Raw genomic sequence first — 19,716 nt, forward strand, 5'->3', positions numbered from 1 at the left:
AGCTGCAAAGGTTGGTACACCAACTCACCAGTTAGGTGGTCTATGTGAATGTGATCAACCAATTTGCGTGGCATAGCTCTAAGGGAGGAAACTGTTCAGCTAACAAAGCCCTAGATTTATATTTAAATCTAGAGTCTGTAGATCCTGACTGTGGTATTCTTCTTTCTAAGGTATCAGTCACATAAGCCTAGAAACCAGGCAGTGACCCAACCAGTTGAACAATTGGTGAGTGGTTGCTCAAGGTTGCTGTCTGGGTGAAACTGCATGCAATGAAGGTGTGTACTAAATACCTCCTTGTGATTGCATTGGTTGCTAGTAGATTGCCGCTGTTGCCTGTAATTTGTATGGAAGATGCCAACTTGCCTGGAAACATTTCCTGTAGATTCTCTGAGATGCAGGAAACTTGAAAAAAAAAAAAATGCTACGCAAACCTTACAACCTTACTTCACCTTATAATAAAAAGTGCCTTGAGGCAGCTGTTAATGTGATTTGTTGTGCTGTAAATAAAATAAAATTGAATTGAATTAAAAGTGAAATTTCTGCCTTACAGTAGCAATCAACACACTCCAGTTTGTCTACTGCTTGGCAAGTAGTTTGGGTGTGTCTCTAGGCCCACATGACCGGTCATCATTTCTTCTACTCCAGTCTCCTTCTCTATATTCGTTTTCATAGAGGTGCCCTGTTTTTTTGAGTTTCGTCAATAAGGTTCATTCAGAAGCAAACAAATAATTTCAGCATGTGTCAAAACTACATGCTAAAACTTGACAAGGAAAAAGAGGGACAATATGAAACAGGACACTGTTCACATGACACCGGATACTTCTTTGGAAAATGATGATACCGAGTTGTTTATACAGATTGCATCTTGTCTGTTCAGTGCCGTGTATAAATCTGTGTGTGTGTGTGCTCATCTGTCCAAATGCAGAGCAATCTGTGACTTTTGTATTCTCCAGAAAGGACATATTGTAAGGAGTAAAGTTGTAGTACAATGTCTTTACATTACGAGTTCTTATAGGGTCACCACTCTCTAAAAGATCTGTTGGACCTTGATACACAGATAACAGAAGGTCTACATTGTTTGGAAACCTTTTTATTTTTCCCTCATTAGCATCAGTAAGAGATATAGGTTCTCAGGGGAGGATTTCCTGTTCATCCCCCCCGCGGGCTCCAAGCAATTTTAAATAATTTCCTTGTCCTATATGTTGACATAATGTAATCTTAAAAGAGCAAAAGCACTGAAAATAAACTACTACCAAAAAATAAAAAAAATAAAAAATTATTAAATGAGGTAAAAAAAACCCACCCAAATCACCCACACACACAAAAAGAATGAAGCTGACTCAAATATAAAAATAAAATAGAATATAAAAATAAAGGATGAATAAATTAAAATTAAGTTTAATAATATGAAAAAGAAAAACTATGTAAATGTGTAAAATTACTACTTTCATATCACGTCACTCTGTATTATATATACATATACACACACCAGCACCAATTTATTAAAAATATTTATTTTGCAAACACATATGACAACACCATATATAAAGCTGAGTCTGTACAATTCTAAAAAGCTTGAAAGTCAATATTTGGTATCAGCCCCTCGATTCTTCCACACAGTTTTCCTGGTATTCTTTAAGTAGTCTTCAGGAATAGTTCTCCAGGTTTCTTGAAAGATATTCCAAAGCTCTTCTTTGGATTTGTCTGTTTTTTGTTCAATTTTCTGGTAAGATGATCCCACACTGCTTCAATAATGTTGAGGTCTGGGCTCTGGGGAGGCCAATCCATTACTGATTCCATTGCGTGTTTTTCTATGCAGGTATTACTGCATTGGAATCATTGTCATACATGTTGTCAATTAGGGTTGGGCGATTGGACGAATATATCAACTATCGATGATAGGCTGAGCCTATTGTCGATCGTTTTTACAAGGGCGATTTATTTATTTATTTGGCCATGAGTAAGTTAATAATGATGGAGCTAATAGAAGCAGTAAGCACAAAATAATAATAATGATAATAGCACTCTCTTTCATCTGCGAGCAAATGCACCCTTCTCAGAGTGCGCCCAAATGTAGCGATTTATTTACTCAAACTCATAACAGAAAGAAAGAAAGGCAGTAGCATATGTTCAGAAAAAAACATGCGGATGGTGGACACATACATGCTCACGCAAGTTAGTGGTGTTTGAGTCCTTTGCTCGCACTATACGTCTGCACAAGCGGCACACCGCTTTGGTTACATCCTTAGGTTTACCTCTTTCATCCAGTTTAAAGTCAAAGAAATCCCAAATTGGCAACTTTATATTTTTTTTGGCAATTCTTCTGTGTTGTAAACACGCAAATCAGTCCGTGCATGATTACATTGCTCCACCCGTCAAAAAGTCTGCGCATGTGCGAATATATTGCCCATCGTCGATTATTGGACTTACGATTGTCGGTTGGAAAATTTTTACATATTGCCCAACCGTATTGTCAATCCTACGTTTTCCAGGTATTATTCTGTGGTGGTTCCAAATATTTTCTGTGTTCATAATTCCATCAATTTTGACAAGATCCCGAACACCACCAGCTGAAATGCGGCCCAAAACCAATGTGTTTTACAGATGGCTGTAAGGATGTTGGACCTCTCTCTCCTGACCTCTTCTGTATTGACAATAATTTGAACCAAAAATGTCAAATTTGAATTCATCTCTTCATAAGACCTGTTGCAACTCGTTCTCACTTTAGTTCTTCTATAATTTGGCATACTTCAGTCTTTTATCCCTGTCTTAAAAATGACTTCTTGGCAGCCAGCCGTCCACTGAGACCATTTTTGACGAAGCTTCTGTAAACAGTAGAAAGATCAACTGAAATGCCAGATACAGCTCTCAGGTCCTTTTTCTATTTCTTAACAGCATGGCTTTTAAATACCATCCATATTCTGCAGACAGTTTTAGACCTGAAATTGTTTTTTAAGAATATGATACTTATCATGCCAAGACATGTCAAGTCCACAGCCAATAGTTCTTTGATTTGGTTCTATAACTCATGTGCGTCAATGTGGAGTCTAACATTTAGATGAAAAAGAGAGTCATTTTATTTAGCGCTATCCAAATTGCGGCAGACAATGTCCATCAACAAGACTGAGTACAACATATGACTGATCACTGAAAATAAATGCATTTAGTCACTGTCTTTGTCCTTAAACTGATGGTGGATTGAGCACAAAAACGCGCATGTTAAACATTAAAAACACCAAACTGGGATTACAGGACAGGAAAAAGAAAGAAACTGGGTTTGTTGAAGAAAACCTGCCAGTAAGCTGGTCAGATCACAATCTGTGAGCTCTTAAGTTTAACCGTTGACTCTCTTTCTGAAACAGAAAACCATGTACACTTAATTTCTGTCAAATAAATGACAAAGTAACGTGTCATGGTTTGTAGTTCTTCTCAGATTGCATTTACCTCATTTTAAGACCTACTAAGAAGCAGGTTAATTTTTAATGTGGTACTCATATGTACAACCTTAGAGTTTAAAGAGGGTCTGCTCTCTTTTTAACATTATTATAGTGAGGGTTAGAATATAAAAAAAATTGATTGAAAACTTTGCTAACCTGTTATGCTTGTTTTACTGATACTGATACTTCAAATCTGCCTCTATTCTCACAAATGCTTTGGGGGATTATGATCTAACTGTGGTGGATCCAGAATGATGACCACGGGTGACTCGGGCTCACTCTGAAATCTAACTGATCAAAGTCAGAAAACAAAAAACAGATAAAAAAGGCCCACATCTGAAAGACGAGCAAAAGAGACATAAAAGAAGTTCCGAGAGAAGCAAGACAACCAGAGTTCAAGGCAAAATGACCAGAAATGCCTTAGCTAAAGATAAACCTACATTTATTGCAGGAATTTTCCCTAAATGGAAAGTATGCCTGTTCATAAACATGACACTTGTGCAGTAGAGTTAGTTCATCAAAATATTTAAACAAGGCAGTGTCTTGTAATTGGATTTCATTCGAAGCCATCTCTGCAGACTTTTGAGTCTAAAGTCATAAAAAGAACCAGCACACCTAGATTACAATAAAGATATCAGCTGACATTATGACTTTCTTTATCACTTAAAAATCTTGAAGCTATTTTGGGGGTCACTTTTTGTCTTTCCAGGAAACACATTTGTCCTTCAAGCTTCTCCGCTTCTTCGAGCATTGCCCCGTGTCTGTTCTGTTTCTGCAACCTATATCCAGTAATTTTCTAACATCTACAAGTCCTTATGTTGAGGACTTGCTCCTTATAAAATTCTCTTACTCGTCCATTTAAAAACTGTGGCAAAAAAAGTAGCCAGAAATGCACAAGAGGAGTTTGATAGATTTCAGACAGTACAGGATCAGAATGTAGATTTTTGCAGTAAAATGAGAAAACAACCAAATGTTTCACCTGTTGCATACAATCCCACTGCTGAATATTAAACAAAGACTACTGTTTGAAGTCACATCGCTCCCAAGCTTCAAAATACGACTTCAAGGTATCTGGAACGTGTAGCACAAACAACCTGACCCAACCCCCAAAGCTGTTGACTGGGAAACTGATGGATGTAAAGAGGTACAACTTGTGCACAAAGAAAAATTGTTAAACTAAGTGTTATAAAGGTGAAAGAAAAACAGGCAGTAATTTTAAATGGTATAATAATATGTCATGTAAGGATATAGACTTTGTACTTTGTCACCGTAAAACAGTTAGGCCTCTTTTACAAAACTTCTCTGCTGTTTTAGGTTAGTTTAGTTTACTGTATATTTAGTTGCTTTGTTCAAGAACTGACATACAAAAACACACGCAATGAGGCAAGGAGCCTTAACCATCATTCAGGGCTGCTAAGGCATACATACTAACACCAAGGCCCTCCTTCCTGCCTAACTAATCCAAGTGCAAGTTTTAGCTAGTTCATCTGTGACTGCATTTTTCTTTGTGGGCGTCTATATGTGTTAAGCATGTGCCTGTCAAAACATGCATCTGTTTGTGTCAGCGCGCTTCCAATGTCATATTTAATCTCACAATGACGCATGCAGTTTATCAAAATTGCACACCTATACTTCCCGCAGTGCATGTTGGGATAGCAACCACAAAACCCCCAAAAAGCAGGCCTGTGTATGAGCACATCAGCGAAGCAAAGAACTGTTTACTCCTACCTGAAAAAGGATCCTCTGAATTGTCTGCCTCTTGCTCCTCTGAAAAGATTTTGCCCAAACTGATAGGTCTGTTCCCTCCAGCTGCAGCTCCACTGTTGCTGCCATCTTCCACATCCTCCACTGGCACCACAGTGAAGGTGGGCATCTTGATTCTTCTTTTACCCGGAAGAAACTATGAAGAGATTGCAAACTAGGAAGACACTGGCTTTTCCCACAGAGAAGAGATTTAAAAAAGTGTCCAGATGAATGTAAATAAAAGGACTGAAGCCGATGAGGCAGGCCAAACTTCACTTTAACCACAACATGGCACTCAGATCTTTTGTTTCCCTTCTTTTTGGTGTGTAATCCAATGTCCTCTAAACTCAGGGTGAAAGTACCGCCTCCTGCACATGAAGCAGGCCAAAGTCCTCCTGTGTATCACGTTACGCCCTCTCCTTGTTTCTTTCCCTCCCTTTTCTCCCAACTGCTTCAGCACTGTTGGCCCACGTGACCCTCTGTTTACCATATGAACAGTTAGTCCACACAGAGGAAGCCCTGCAGCCCCTCCCACTCTGACGTCCCACTTCTCTCACACACACCTTAGAAATGCAAGATGGCAGGGAAGCAAAATCCAGAAGTACATATAAAAAGGATCTGACTCATCTATGAAATCAACACGAAGCGGAACACTCGAGTCATGTTTAGCAGGACTAACCCAAGTCTGTTTCTTTCTGTTAACTCTGCTTTCGTTTGTTCCTCTCCCTTCGGGCTAATAGCTGTCGTCTCTGTTTTTCCAGGTAGACGAGAGGGGTGTTCCCTTTCCCACAGTGCATGATGGGTAATGAGGAAGAACAGCTATTCTGAATACTCTTGCTCTCTGACGTGCACACACATTGTAACAGCAAAGGAAACACCTTGGAAATCTTGACCAGTGACTTTCCTCTTTATTTCTCTGTATTTCCTGTCTGTTGTGGGTTCCACTATTACAATGGACAGTTACAGGCGGAAAGGAGTGAGCTTTGAATAACAACGGCCACAAGTAAACATGCATTGTTTTTAGTTTGTGGGAACAATCATTTTATTACCCATCCTTCTCTTTAAAAGGCTGGGCAGGGCCTGTCTTACTCAACTATAAACTACCTGGAACCTCATATCTTTGTGTCAGTACTGTGAAATCTGAGTACTGAGAAACTATATAAGTGTCTATTTTTGAAAGTGTCTGTGTCAGTCAGTATATTTTGCAGCACGTCTGTTAGGTGTTTAAAAGGAAGCTAAAATACACATATTACTTGAGAATGCCATTTTGGCTTTTGAGGTTTAAAACTATAGTAAAATATACCTTTTTTGGTCTGAAATTATACATGTCTGTATTCATCTAATGTATTTTATACCGCTTGTATTTAAAGTTTAACACATTGTTAAGTTATTCTAACACAAACCTGAGACACATGGAAAAACGCAGTTTACACCCTGAAATGCAAGACAGTATGAACAAGTAGCTTTACTGCTACTGTTTTCTGTATTATTTTGGTAGTTCAAGTTTTGCTCTTTGCTCTCCGGGAGGATGGTATCATTTTTGTGCTATTTGTTAACTTTTTTAATATTACATTGCAATCTTTAGTTTACTTAAAAAACAACTATGTTATGTTCCCTTTTATTAAGTCTAATGAAGTACAAGTAATGTATATTCAACCTGAAACCATAAGGCAGGATCAAAGGTCAACCTGAAAAATTAAGCCAACACAGAAGTGGCAAAAACTGCAGCTCCTCTATGGGAGTCAATCCCCACCTGGGCCCTGTTTCAGAAAGCCGGTTTAGTGCAAACTCTGAGTAAGTATACCCTGAGTTAACGAAAACTCTGGGTTTTCGGTTTCACAAAGCAAGTTTAGATTAATTCTGAGTGAGTTACTATGACGACACACTCCGTGAAGCTAACCTGCCCCCTAGCAGGTTTACTTCAACTAACCCTGACCTTCTCCGCCTCTTTGTCGGAAACCTGACTGTAGGAAGTGTCAGACATGGCGTGCCCCTTCCTTGAAGAGCCAGTAGATGTTGAAGCCCAAATTCTCCACAGAGCTCTCCGCCGGGAGAGAGTGATTAGAGCGCGTTTGGACATTTTATCATTTCCAGATGATTTTCTGTGTGAACGTTACCGTTTTCAGCACAATCCATAATTTATTTGAATAACATCCTCAGGCCTTATATTGCTCATGTGACACATCACGGACATTCTCTCAGTTCTGTACATATTATTTGTATTGCACTTCGTTTTTTTTTGCAAACGGGAGCTTTCTGTATAATATTGGTGACGCTGAGCACGTTTCCAAGGCTACCGTCTGTCGGGCAGTCAGGAATGTTACAGTTGCACTGAAACGTCTCCTGTACTCGTTTGTGGTGTTCCCCGGTCATAGACCCACAAGATTTATCAAAGAGGATTCCACAAAATTGCAGGTATCAGGATGAACAAAACTTAATTCATGATGTGGTGATACTTGAACTACAGTGAGATTATTCTGTTATCATATGTTACCATATATATGTAATCAAAGTAGTTGAATTATGATACTGCTGTAGATCATATTATACCCCTTAATATAGAGTGTGTGATCAGTATGTAGTTTTAGTTTGCATTATACTTCTGACCTAAAAGAGTGTGAAAATCATTAGATCTATTGGATTGACCTGTATTATTCGACACTGTTGAACGTGTTACATGGTTTCTTGACATTGCATACTGCTGAATCATGAAGAGAATGTTGGGTGCAGAAGGCCTTGTTGTTCTGATAGCAGAAGAGACAGACCACATTCCATACCCCCACCTTTACAGAGAGCAGAAAGACAGGGAGCCGAGGTCATAACTTAGGCGCCGTGTGAGAGAAAGAATGTGAATGTTTAGGCTTTTACGACTAGGTGGGGGCCACTAGAGGCTATAAGAAGCTGAGTAACCCGTCACCATTTTGAGACTTGCTGTGACCCTCTGCAGGCAGGTCTCCCCATCATGATGGTTTTATGCTCAAAAGTGTTGAATTGTATGGAAATAAATGATTGTTGATTGAGCATTTATACACCGAGTATTGTCCTTCCTTCAGCCCAAAGATTAAAAGAATTGGGAGATTTTAACACTACTACTTAGATTTTACATTTATTTTCAGGGTTCCCAGGCGTGATTGGCTGTATAGATGGCACTCACATTCCATTCTGCTGCTTGAAGTGTTCCATTTCCAAAAGCATTTTTTATTTTCTTGATCAAACAGGTCTTGTACAGCTGCTTTACAGGGAGCTATTGAAACACAGAAAATAGCATTGACATTCATAGTACATGCCTACTTAGGTTGGTTGTAAATCAGTGCTGAACATCTTACTGAGGAAAGGTTTGTTGGAGAAGTGGCTGGACCCTCTTCCTCTACATTTTTTATATTTCATTTTTACTTGCTGCCAGGAACGTTTGGGGCCTGTTGGGTTGCACATGCGCTCACATCATATCACAAAATAAAATGTATAAAATAAAAAATAAAATGAAATATAATAAAATAACGTGTTAAATGGGTGGAAATCCTAGATCAATTTTTAAATTAACACTCACGCATTGACTCTGTCGGCTATGTATTGCCATGCATGCTCCCTTTCTTTTGCAGCTGAGGCTGTGTTACTTTTTTTCATAAAATTTGCATGTTATCGGCATATGCTGCCATCAGAATTTCGGCCTCAAGCGCTGTAAAATACATTGGCCGTGCCTTCTTTCCCTCCGTCTCCATGGTGACTCGCTTAATCTGTGCTCCACTAATCAGGGCTTTATGCGCGTGCTTAACTTGGGGTTAAAGCAACTCCGCGTTGATTGAACTAATTGTTATCAGCCTTTCTGAAACCGAATATTCCGAGTTGGACAGTTCGGGGTTACTCAACCCTGAGTATCATTTTTAACTCTGAGTTTTCTAAACCGGCTTTCTGAAACAGGGCCCTGGTAACTGAGTTCAGTCTACGGCCACATTGATTAAGGGAGCTGGAGCCAATCCTGGACCTCATCCACCACATAGCGTTATTAATCTGGACATTAACTACAGGCATGCATTTTTGTAACATTTCTAATGAATCCATTAGAATCACATAATAGGTTAATTAGACAAATCATCTCAGAAAGTTGATTCTGTTCATCTGTATGTGACGTTTTCAGTGCAAGAAATATTTTGTAACTTATCCAAGCGACTTCTTCAGTCTTGGCTGACAAAAACACATTTGCACAAAGTACAAAACTAGCACCACTGACTAACAGTGGGCCGTGAGCTAGATTTCTTAGACTGTAATTTCCATCAATAATGAATTTAAAAGTCGATGTGTACGGTTAACCAATAAGTGCCACAGATCAGTATTTTGTGTTTGTCTCTCATAATCTACTGGAGCACAAACTGAGTATCATCAGGAGGCTACAACAACACAGAGTGAACACCATCGCCACAGACACAGCAGCCAGGGAAGCAGAAGAACATTATGTCAAGAACGCATGATGTTCTAATAGTTTTCCGTTACTTGTCTTTTGTTCTGCAAACACAGACACACAAGCACTTCAACTCAGAGGCTGCACTCTGCAGGCCGTCTGTGCACTGAATGACACAGGACCGCTGCAACCAGCTCCTTATGTTATTTCAGAACTTGTGCTGACAAAATAACCAGAAACTCAGTACTGTTCACACTGACAATATTGTGCACCCTTTGTATGTTTACACAACTTATAATGTAGCAGGCTGCTGGAGATTACTCTGATCCCCTTATTGACAATTTGCGAGGTGAAACACGGTTTCGCACAAGTTCATGTACGAGATTTAAACTGCAAACTCCAACATTAGCGCTGTGTTTATGTTCATAACAGAACATCCCTCAAACACATTTCTTGTACAGCTTCACTCTGCTTATATCACGTGTGCTCACCTGCAGACACAGAAACACAAGCACTTCCGTTCAGCGGGGATTTCATGTGGGGGGGCTGGAGGCCGCTCGCGCGTCTGCCAACAAGATCTAAGGACCCCCAAGCTGCCCTACCCAGTGCCTGCGCGAGCTCCACTCATGGGAATTATAATTAACCCACTAAATCACAGGTGTCGAACTCCAGGCCTCGAGGGCCAGTGTCCTGCAGGTTTTAGATGTATCCTTGATCCAACACAGCTGATTTAAATGGCTAAATTACCTCCTCAACATGTCTTGAAGTTCTCCAGAGGCCTGGTAATGAACAAATAATTTGATTCAGGTGTGTTGGCCCAGGGTGAGCTCTAAAACCTGCAGGACACCGGCCCTTGAGGCCTGGAGTTCGACACCCCTGCACTAAATGTTGTAGTTGGATTGCCAGTGAGCATAATATATGTCAAAAATAAAGTAATAAAAATGTAAATCAACACAGTAACATCAATAAGGAACAAAATGAAATAAAATTATGTTTTGAAATCCACACCTGTGGATTCAAAAAAGCAATTTACCTGAAAAGGGAACACCATCTCAGAATCGAAGAAGGGGCCTGAGAGTACATCTTTTCATCTTACAATGCTGTGACCAGTGGTACTCATGGCTACTTGTCACTGGTCATGACAATTTTCATATTAATGATGATATGAATGAAACTGACGTCATCGTCCAAAGTCATGCTTCCCCCAGGCAGTATCACTAGAAGGCATAGCATGTATTTTTTGACTGCTATGCAGATGATACCCAGCTTTGTCTATCCATGAGGCCAGATAACAAACACACTTAAACTCCAGAAATGCCTTCAAGATGTAAAGACCTGGATAACCTCTAATTTTCTTAATTCATATAAAACTGAGGTTATTGTACTTGGCCCTAATAATCTTAGAAATATAGTTTCTAACCAGATGCTTACTCTTACTGGTATTGAATTTAAAATCCTTCTTATCACATACAAGATCTTGAATAATCAGTCCCCATCTTATCTTAGCCCCCACATAGCACCCACATAATACCTTAGCACCACAATAAAGTACATCGCTCTCAGATCGCTGGTTTACTTGTTGTTCCTAGAGTATTTAAAAGTAGAATGGGAGGTAGAGCCTTCAGCTTTCAGGCCCGTCTTCTGTGGAACCAGCTCCCAGTTTGGATTCAGGAGACAGACACTATCTCTGTTTTTAAGATTAGGCTTAAACTTTCCTTTTTGATAAAGCTTATAGTTAGGGCTGAATCACTTGACACTGAATCCTCCATAAGTTATGGTGCAATAGGCCCATAACTAATGGGCCTAATGCAATACTGTCCCACTGTTGCCAAAGCACTTTCTCATAGAGGTTCATCTGATTGTTGGGATTTTGTCTGTATTATTGTTTTACCTTAGAATATAAAGCCTTTACAACAAAAGTTGCCTTGAGGCAACGTTATTGTTATTTGGTGCTATATAAATAAAATTTAATTGAGTTGGTGCCATTGTTAGTCTCTTCAGTCATAAAATGATGACTACTAAGGTCGCACCATATAATGCCAGCAGAGGGTGCTGCCGGTTCATGAGGCCTTGAACCTGCAGCGCTGACAGTGAAGTGCGAAGAGATGGCAACTCAGTGTCCAAGTCACAGGGAAGGATATTTATAATTTGCAAGCAGCCAGTGGTTGACTAGCTGCATATATGCTTTGGTTCACAGGAGGATGGCGCAAAGAGCACCTGAATCTGAACAGAGCTGTAGAAAATGATATACAGTTATTTAAGATTAGTCATGCTTGTTTAATGAGGTGAGATGCAAATTCTTTATCTACAAAAACCCAATTTTTCCCTCATATCATTTGTGTGTGATATTGCTTGGCCTATGCCTGAACTACTACAGATTCTCCTTCCTGGACAAAACTGCCATTTTATCCTCAGATGGCTCATGTGTGAATGTTGAAAAAAAAAAGGTAAAACTTAGAGAAGTAGAGGTGAAATCAAATCCCTTTAGCAAACAGTAAAAAGGTCAGTGCTGACGCAGACCTGGGAGCAGGCTGTCCTCCCTCAAGACTATATTCTTAAGTGGCTATAGATTCTATTTGTAGCATTTTACCTGTTTACTGACTCCCCCACTCCAAAACCAGGTAGCTGCACAAACATACTGCAGGGTTTGGATGACCTCTTGTGACATCACATAAGGTATAAATTTCAATTGCCTGCACTGTGCTGTCAGACCACAAAATGCAACATCAAGAGCAGCAGAACTCATGTTTGTCAAACATGTTTGTCAAAGTTTTCATTTAGTCAGTGTTTCACGATATTCAGAGATATTGAAAATAAGAACAATGCTTCTAATTATATACACAGACACCCAATGAAAAGTAATTCCTTCTATATTAAACAAACGTGTTGCTGAGATTGTGTTAAACGCTAAATACACTCACAAGTTATTTTATTAGGTACATCTTATAAGTACCAGAACAGTCTTAATTCTTTGCAGCATGGATTCAATAAGACATTGGAAACATTAATCAGAGATTCAGGTCTATATTGACATGACAGCATCACTCGGTTGCTGCAGAGTTGTTGGTTGCACATCCATGATGTAAATCTCCTATTGCACCACATTCCAAAGGTGCTCTATTAGATTGAGATCTGGAGCCTGTGGAGGCAGAGTACAGTGAACTCATTGTCATGTTCAAGTGTGGACTCTATCATGCAAATGTCAGAGCAGAAATTGAGACTCATCAGACCAGTCAACACTCTTCTAATCTTTTAATGTCCAGTTTGAGCCTGTGCTAATTGTTGCCTCATTTTCTTGTTTTTACCAGGTTTAAGCACCCGATGTGGTCGTCTGCTGTTTCTTCTCTGATCTCTGGCAAAAATAGAGCATTTTCAACAAGGGAACTGCCAATCCAATGGTGCATACAGATTTTCTATTTTTTGAACCATTCTTCATAAACCCTTCTCTGATGTCTTCATACTCGAGGAACAAAGAGAATAATAAGTCCAACTGACACACATCAAAAACCATTGACATTTTTTCCAAAAAAGTTTATCTTTCTCTAACATGTAAGGTTAGGGTAGGGTTACCACCAACAGTGACTTAGACTGTAAACTGTTAAAGAAACAACCACACATCATGGTGATGCCTAACTTTGAATTATACTATTAAATAAACTCAACTAAAGTTTCTGAACCAAAAATCTTTTTGGAACTGCTATACTGTATAGTAGCATTGAAGATCATATAATGCCTTCCTTGTCCGCATCACTCTTCTCCTTTTAGAGACATGACCACTCGCTCAACATGCAGCAATCTCCAGAACACCCAAGAATAACCCACTCGGTCCTTCTTCATACTTTAACTTAAACACCGAGTTCTCCTTCGTTATGGAAAAAAACAAAACTGAATATCTTAACTATTAGGATTCACTGTGTGTACTCGGCCTACCATAACCAACAGGGGGGCTCCAGGCAAGCATGGGCAGCAGTCAGACAACTATTTTTGGTACAAGTGGAAAATTTTGTTTTTTAATGGGGACCAACAGCAAAGGATCAGGAGAAAGTCTGTGACTCTTGGGGGACTGTGGGAAACAGTGACCCTCTGCAACACTCTGCTGGCACTGAAATTCTGCATGTGGGTTACCAACAAAACAGCAGGAGAGGGAGGGTTGCCAAGCCCATAATTTGACTTTGGGATCAGTATGTGTGTGCGAGTGTGTTCGGCTGGTGGGAGGTGCGGTGCCAGAATTCATCATCCTTAAAATGCTTTCCACCTGCAGATGAAAAAAAAAGTAGTAAAACTTGCAAGGACAGAAATCAAGTCAGTTTTCTTCTTTGTGTCAGCATTTTACACGAAAACAGACGAGGTGAACCCCTCCTTAAGCTAGAAACACTGCAGAGGAAACCGGTGGGAGGAAAATGTAAAATGTGGAGAAATAAGAAAAAGGGGAATGATTAAATGAGTGGGTGATAACTAAAACTGACAGACTAGCAGCAAAATGTGGGTCTGGAATCTGGTCTGAAATCTGCTGAATTTTTGGATGGACTTTAGCACAGGAGGCCAAGAGCAGTTGTAGTTTCAAGCAGTAAAAGCAGGACAAGGAGACTCTTGCCAAACATGAGTCAAGATTTCAGACCAATTACTTTCTTTGAAGTGTGACTCCCTACTGTACATAGTCCAGTAGACATGTTTGTTTAAGGGAGTTTAGAAACAGTCTGACTGAGTGATATATCGCTCTCGCCCATATTTCTGCCACTTGTCATCACCCACTCCCTTTCCTCCAGAGTGGGCAGAGCATTGGCACCAACCCTCTTTCCAGCTGGTGCAACCTGTAGGCTGTGCATTCAAAACCACTCATGGTGCTTTTGGCTACTGATTTAGCTAAAATAAATAGATATGTCAGCAACTCAAATAGAAAATATAGAACATATAAAAACAAACAAAAAGAAAATTCGTATAATCTGTAAATCAGGATTTAAAATATAATTTGGTATCCTGAGAGTGCCTCTTTGATGTACGCAAGATGGCTTTGTGGGGAAGGCTTTGCCACATTGTAGCTGAGGAGGTAGAACAGGTCATTAACAAACTGGAAGGTTGGTGGTTCGATTCCTGGCTGCTCCAGTCCGCATGCCAAAGTATCCTTGGGCAAGAGACTAACCCCAAGCTGCTATTCAGTGTGTTTATGAAATACAGTGTGAATGTTAAACAGAAAAGCGCTTAGGTAGAAGAAGCATAGAAAAAAGTGTTTGTGTGAGTGAGAACCAATCCATTTACTAATCACTTACTTGTTTCTAGCAAAATATATTCAGCATCCTACATCCTTAGACTGTGTTCTCTTACACAAGGACACAAGAGGCTTCCTGAACACACTCTCTAGGTGCCGGTGCCAGAAAAGGAGCAAGGGTCCAACTAAAAATGGAAAGAGTGACTAAAAAAGTAGTTAACGTGACGCTAACTCCAAAACTGAGAGATGTAACAAACAATGAAGTAACAGGAAATAAGAAGAGCTTGTAAAAACACAACTGCTCACTGTACCCTTTGGGCTGGGGACCCTGGTCAGTGCCTGAGAAGCTGTCCTTTGGTAGAATTTCTTATAGAAGGTATGGTTCTGGGGAAAATTCATTTTCTAATTCTGTAAAGTAGATGGCCTGAGAGGAGGATGCTACCAAAGTCAGGAACCAACTCCATAAACAATGAACCTAGCCATCTTGATGTCACCCATTGGTTTCAAGAGCCTGCATTTTGAGGCTTCGGTGTTAGCGTTCTTCCTGCAGCCACGTCTGTTTATGGAACCAGCAGGCACCTTGTTTGGATGAAAGCATGGAGTGCAAAGTTATCAGCTATGCTAGCAAGCTTGACTAGCAACCTGAATCCATAAACTTTGATACATAGCTAATTAGCAGTATATCAGGCTAGTTGAGTTTAGTATCTGGGTTGATTTGTACCATGCAACAAACCACAATATTAGCCAGACACGCAATTAAAATGATGAAAATGACAATGACACCAGTCAGCTCCAGCTGCCTGTATCAAGATACTTGGGTACAGGTGGATGAGTTATGACTTGTTACCAGGGAGGATACTATCTATAGAGACCAAAACTGATGGAGATTTTAACATGGGAGTCTAAGGGGATTTGCTGACTTCTGAAGCTTACCTTGAGTGGTCACTTCACTCTGGAGGTTTCCTTTGGCGTTAACCAGTAAAACGAAAAGTCACCAAAACATAACAGAAATACAATTTGTTTTGTGATGATGGAAAAAACAAAAAACAAAAAAAACCTAAGGGAGAATAACTATTAAAAGAACGCTGAGTTCAGTGTGTCACAGTTCACTGAGGACTCACACGCAGGACTCTTTGGTTTGAGGAGACCAGTGGGGTTTATTTCGCATTCACCAGGTGTACAGACAGTGAAGGGAACCGCACTATATACAAATGTGACAGGGGTCCGGGCTCCAGGGAATCCAAGGTAAGGGAGGACAGGGGAAAACACTCGCTCGAGCTGAGATACACTGATGCGAGTCACGCAACGATCCAATGATGAATGGCTGCCATCCCTCTGCTTAAATGCTGGCTGCGTCAGTGAGACTCAGGTGTTTCCATTTCACGGGTGCCGAGGGCCGAGGGCGTGAACCTGCAATGAGCAATGAGAACAATAATGCAGCTGATCAGCTACCTGCTGATCCACCGGGCCGTGACACAATGAATTATTTTTGGCACAAGAAACATACACATCCCTGTGGCTGATGAACATTAAAAGTTCTTTTTTCCAGGACCAACTCTTCCTGTACATTTACACTGAAATTGAAGCATAACCAACATGTAGTTTAATGATTTGCCCCAAATGATTCTTTCAGGCTAAATAGATTGACACAAAGGCTAACCGAGTATGACTTTGAGAAGCTTCCAGATCTGTGTTGTGTCATGAGAAAGTAGATTGAAACTCCCCACCGTTATAAATACACCTCAGCCATCAGAAAGCCCTGCGGCCGTGAGATGATTACCATGTTTCACCACCAAAACACAGCTGCTAACTATGTTAAAATAATAACAACGTCTAAATCTATGAGTGGTGGAGGGCTGAGAGGAGGAAGTCCAACCGCACACACACACAGCAGCGCACACACACACACACACACACACACACACACACACACACACACACACACACACACACACACGTGCCTCTCATCCTGTCACGCAGTGATTGTTAGCCCACATGCTTGGTGTGTGTCCACCCAGGAGTCAACCGCCAGCAGCGACGGGCTATAAAGCATGCGAGTGATTGCACGAGTCATATTTAGAAAGTGCCTCACTTTTACACACGCACAGTTACACATTTGTACGTAGAGGCGGACACACACAAACACACACACACATTTTACCCATGCACTTCAGTGTTTTTCAGGCATGACCAGATGTGTCCAAATTTCAAACATATCTCACAAACCCTCATAATTGCTATGTCCATTTGATGTTTCTGTATTTTTTTGACCAACACACACAATCAAAAAGGTTTTATTGCTAAAACGGGCAACACAGGAGTATGTTGTTAGACTTACACAAATACAAGCTGGGACTATTTATTCATTTGCCATGAAAAGACTCATACTTTTCTTTACAGTTAAGTTTTGTGGATTAAATGTTCCAGGCCTCTGTCTATCATTATTTAAAGATTCATGAGATGGCAGTTATGAATACAAGGGGGCAACTAAGTTTAGCATGAGGAGAGAATGAACACTGTGAAGGCTTTGAGTATGATGCAGATTGACTAAAGCATTTGAAGTACGCAGTTCCTTGCTGAGAAGTGTGGCACACGGAGTGGAGAATATGTCCTCCATGTCTGTGGGGCCCTTCTCAATGGGGGCCAGGTTAGATTGCACTAAGCTCAGCATATCAAGTCAAGAACCTAGATTTCTTAGCAGTGCACCTGGGTCCATTTAAATGCTGCAAAGTCTGCCATGTTTTATAGAGATATGCTGGAAGCATGGTAAATGGACTGGTTCTTATAATAATAATAATGATGATGATGTATAGGGAAATTCCTCTCTACATTTAACCCATTCACTCAGTGAAGCAGTGGGCAGCAATTGGGCGCCCGGGGAGCAGTGTGTAGGGACGGTACCTTGCTCAGAGGTACCTCAGGGTAGCCGTTTAGTGGATTCAAACCCCTGACCTTCCAATCATGGGGCCACCACTCTACCTACTGAGCTATCCCTGTAGAAAAGTAGCACTTTTCTACTATAACTGAGGACTCAAAGTGCTTTATGCATTCACATTCACTTTTTTCTCTTTCTATGTCAGTGCTTTCTATCTAACATTCCCACACATTCATATTGGGGTGGATGTATTGGAGAGCAGGGATTAGTTTGGGGTTCTGGGGTATGTTGCCCAAAGATATTTGGCATGCAGACTGGAGCAGACGGGGATCGAACCAACCTAATGATTAGTAGGTGAGCTGCTCTATCTGTGGAGCTACAGCCACCCCACATACAGGTTAATAAGCATATGCATGTTTTATAAATACATGTCACTGTCAGTTGCTGCACACTTGCTAATAAGGAACTCATGGAAGCTTTTTGATCAGACTGTGTTTTCTTAATAACTGGGTTCCAAAGTTCTTCTTGACAAACGTGGTTTGGGCTATAAATGTTTAGGATTTTTTTTAGGTCATCTACATTTTAGGTCATATATGCAAAAGTACTGCTGCTCAGCCAAGGAAACTCATGCCACAAAGCTCCTGCTGCTAAGTTTTCGTGCTGATGTTAATACCAGAGGAGGTTTGAAACAAGTGTTGGTGACTTGCACCTAAGCACTGAGTGAGCCTGCTTTGAAACTTTACATGATCATTACATACCTGCTGTAACAATGGCAATTTCAGCAAGGTGTTTAGAATGATTCACTTTCAAATATTTGTAAAGGTAGGGTCAGTCTAATTCAATTCAATTTATATAGCACTAAATCACAACAGTTACCTCAAGGTGGTTTATAAAGTAAGACCCTACAATAATGCAGAGAAGACTCTGACAATCAGGCCACCCCCTGTGACCAGCACTTGGTAACAGTGGGAAGGAAAACTGTCTTTTAACAAGAAGAAACCTCCAGCAGATCCAGGCTCAGGGATGTGCAGCCAGCTGCCACGACTGGCTGTATGGTTAGGTGCTTGATTTTATACACCTGTGGCAACAGGGCTGAAAACATCTCAAATCAAACATAACTTGTTTTCAAGGTGTACATTACCTACATGCAGATTGAGAACTGCCCCAACAATGCCTCAAGCAAAAGCAAAACTGTAAATCCACTCCAACAATTTTGATAGACTCAATGGAAACCACTGGAAAACAAGCGTCAAACAGGTGGTGGTGGTTTTATTTAGTTGTGGCTTCAACACAAACTGACAGAGGACATGTGATTTAGTGCCACATACATCACACCTGCATGTAAGTGTAATCTCATATGCATACATTATGAGTGGAGCATAGTCATATTTGCTGCGGTATGGCAGCAAACTTGCCATACTTAACTTAGAATTGAATGTTTATCAATCAAATTATGTATCAAGGAGCTGAAGTTTTATCTGTCACTTCTAGCTGTTCAGCAAACTTTAAATATCTGAACTTTAATACAGCAACAGGATCAATGAGTGTAGTACAGACATGCGCAAATAAAATGTGTCCTCAACATGCAGGCAGAAGCAGTCAGAATCTAACAGTTTTTGTTTGTTTTTGGCAGTAACTCAAACACAGATTGGGTCTAATTACACTGAGAAAGCAAAATGAACCCTCTTTATATGTTGGTGCACTACATGTTATGTTAGATATGTACAAATCCAGTAAAGTTAATGTGTGAGAGTTGACTGAAATGTTTGCCACCTCATACTGAATGCTCCCTAAAGATTTCTAAACACTGCCTGGATGCTTCCTGTGTTGACACACGCACATAAAAATGGGAAATTATTCCACTATAGTAGGCCTTTAAAGGCTGAACCATGACGTAATAGCCAGAAAATTACCCTTTTTTGGAAAATTGAGTGTTTATTGAACCATTTATTGAAATAAAAAAAATAGGTAAAAAAAAAATCATATCATTTAATTTTTTTGTGCAATTTCTTTCTTTTTTTGTGAGGGGGTATCACATCGCTGATACAGGAGTCTGAAA

At 40.2% G+C, this 19,716-nt stretch overlaps 1 protein-coding gene and 1 long non-coding RNA gene across 6 annotated transcripts in view; one reads left to right on the forward strand and one right to left on the reverse strand.

Annotated features, from left to right (window-relative positions):
- The window catches only part of LOC116324245 (solute carrier family 12 member 7-like), a 35,993-nt gene extending 30,467 nt beyond the window's left edge, over positions 1-5,526 (reverse strand). For 2 of the 5 annotated variants that reach the window (XM_031744813.2, XM_031744817.2), the window contains exon 1: positions 5,166-5,525. In XM_031744813.2, the coding sequence (XP_031600673.1) occupies positions 5,166-5,310 (145 nt within the window). In that variant the 5' untranslated portion in view covers positions 5,311-5,525. Of the gene's footprint in view, positions 1-5,165 lie in introns of all 5 variants that reach the window. The other 3 variants (XM_031744815.2, XM_031744812.2, XM_031744816.2) reach the window with 3 other exon arrangements.
- A 189-nt stretch (positions 5,527-5,715) lies between these two features.
- On the forward strand, positions 5,716-6,070 carry LOC120434293. The gene is made up of 2 exons (XR_005609042.1): positions 5,716-5,863; positions 5,942-6,070. It is a non-coding gene; the product is annotated as an uncharacterized LOC120434293 (long non-coding RNA).
- Positions 6,071-19,716: the final 13,646 nt, after the last annotated feature.

Source organism: Oreochromis aureus, linkage group 18 (assembly GCF_013358895.1).
Source record: "Oreochromis aureus strain Israel breed Guangdong linkage group 18, ZZ_aureus, whole genome shotgun sequence".
Classification (NCBI taxonomy): Eukaryota; Metazoa; Chordata; class Actinopteri; order Cichliformes; family Cichlidae; genus Oreochromis; species Oreochromis aureus.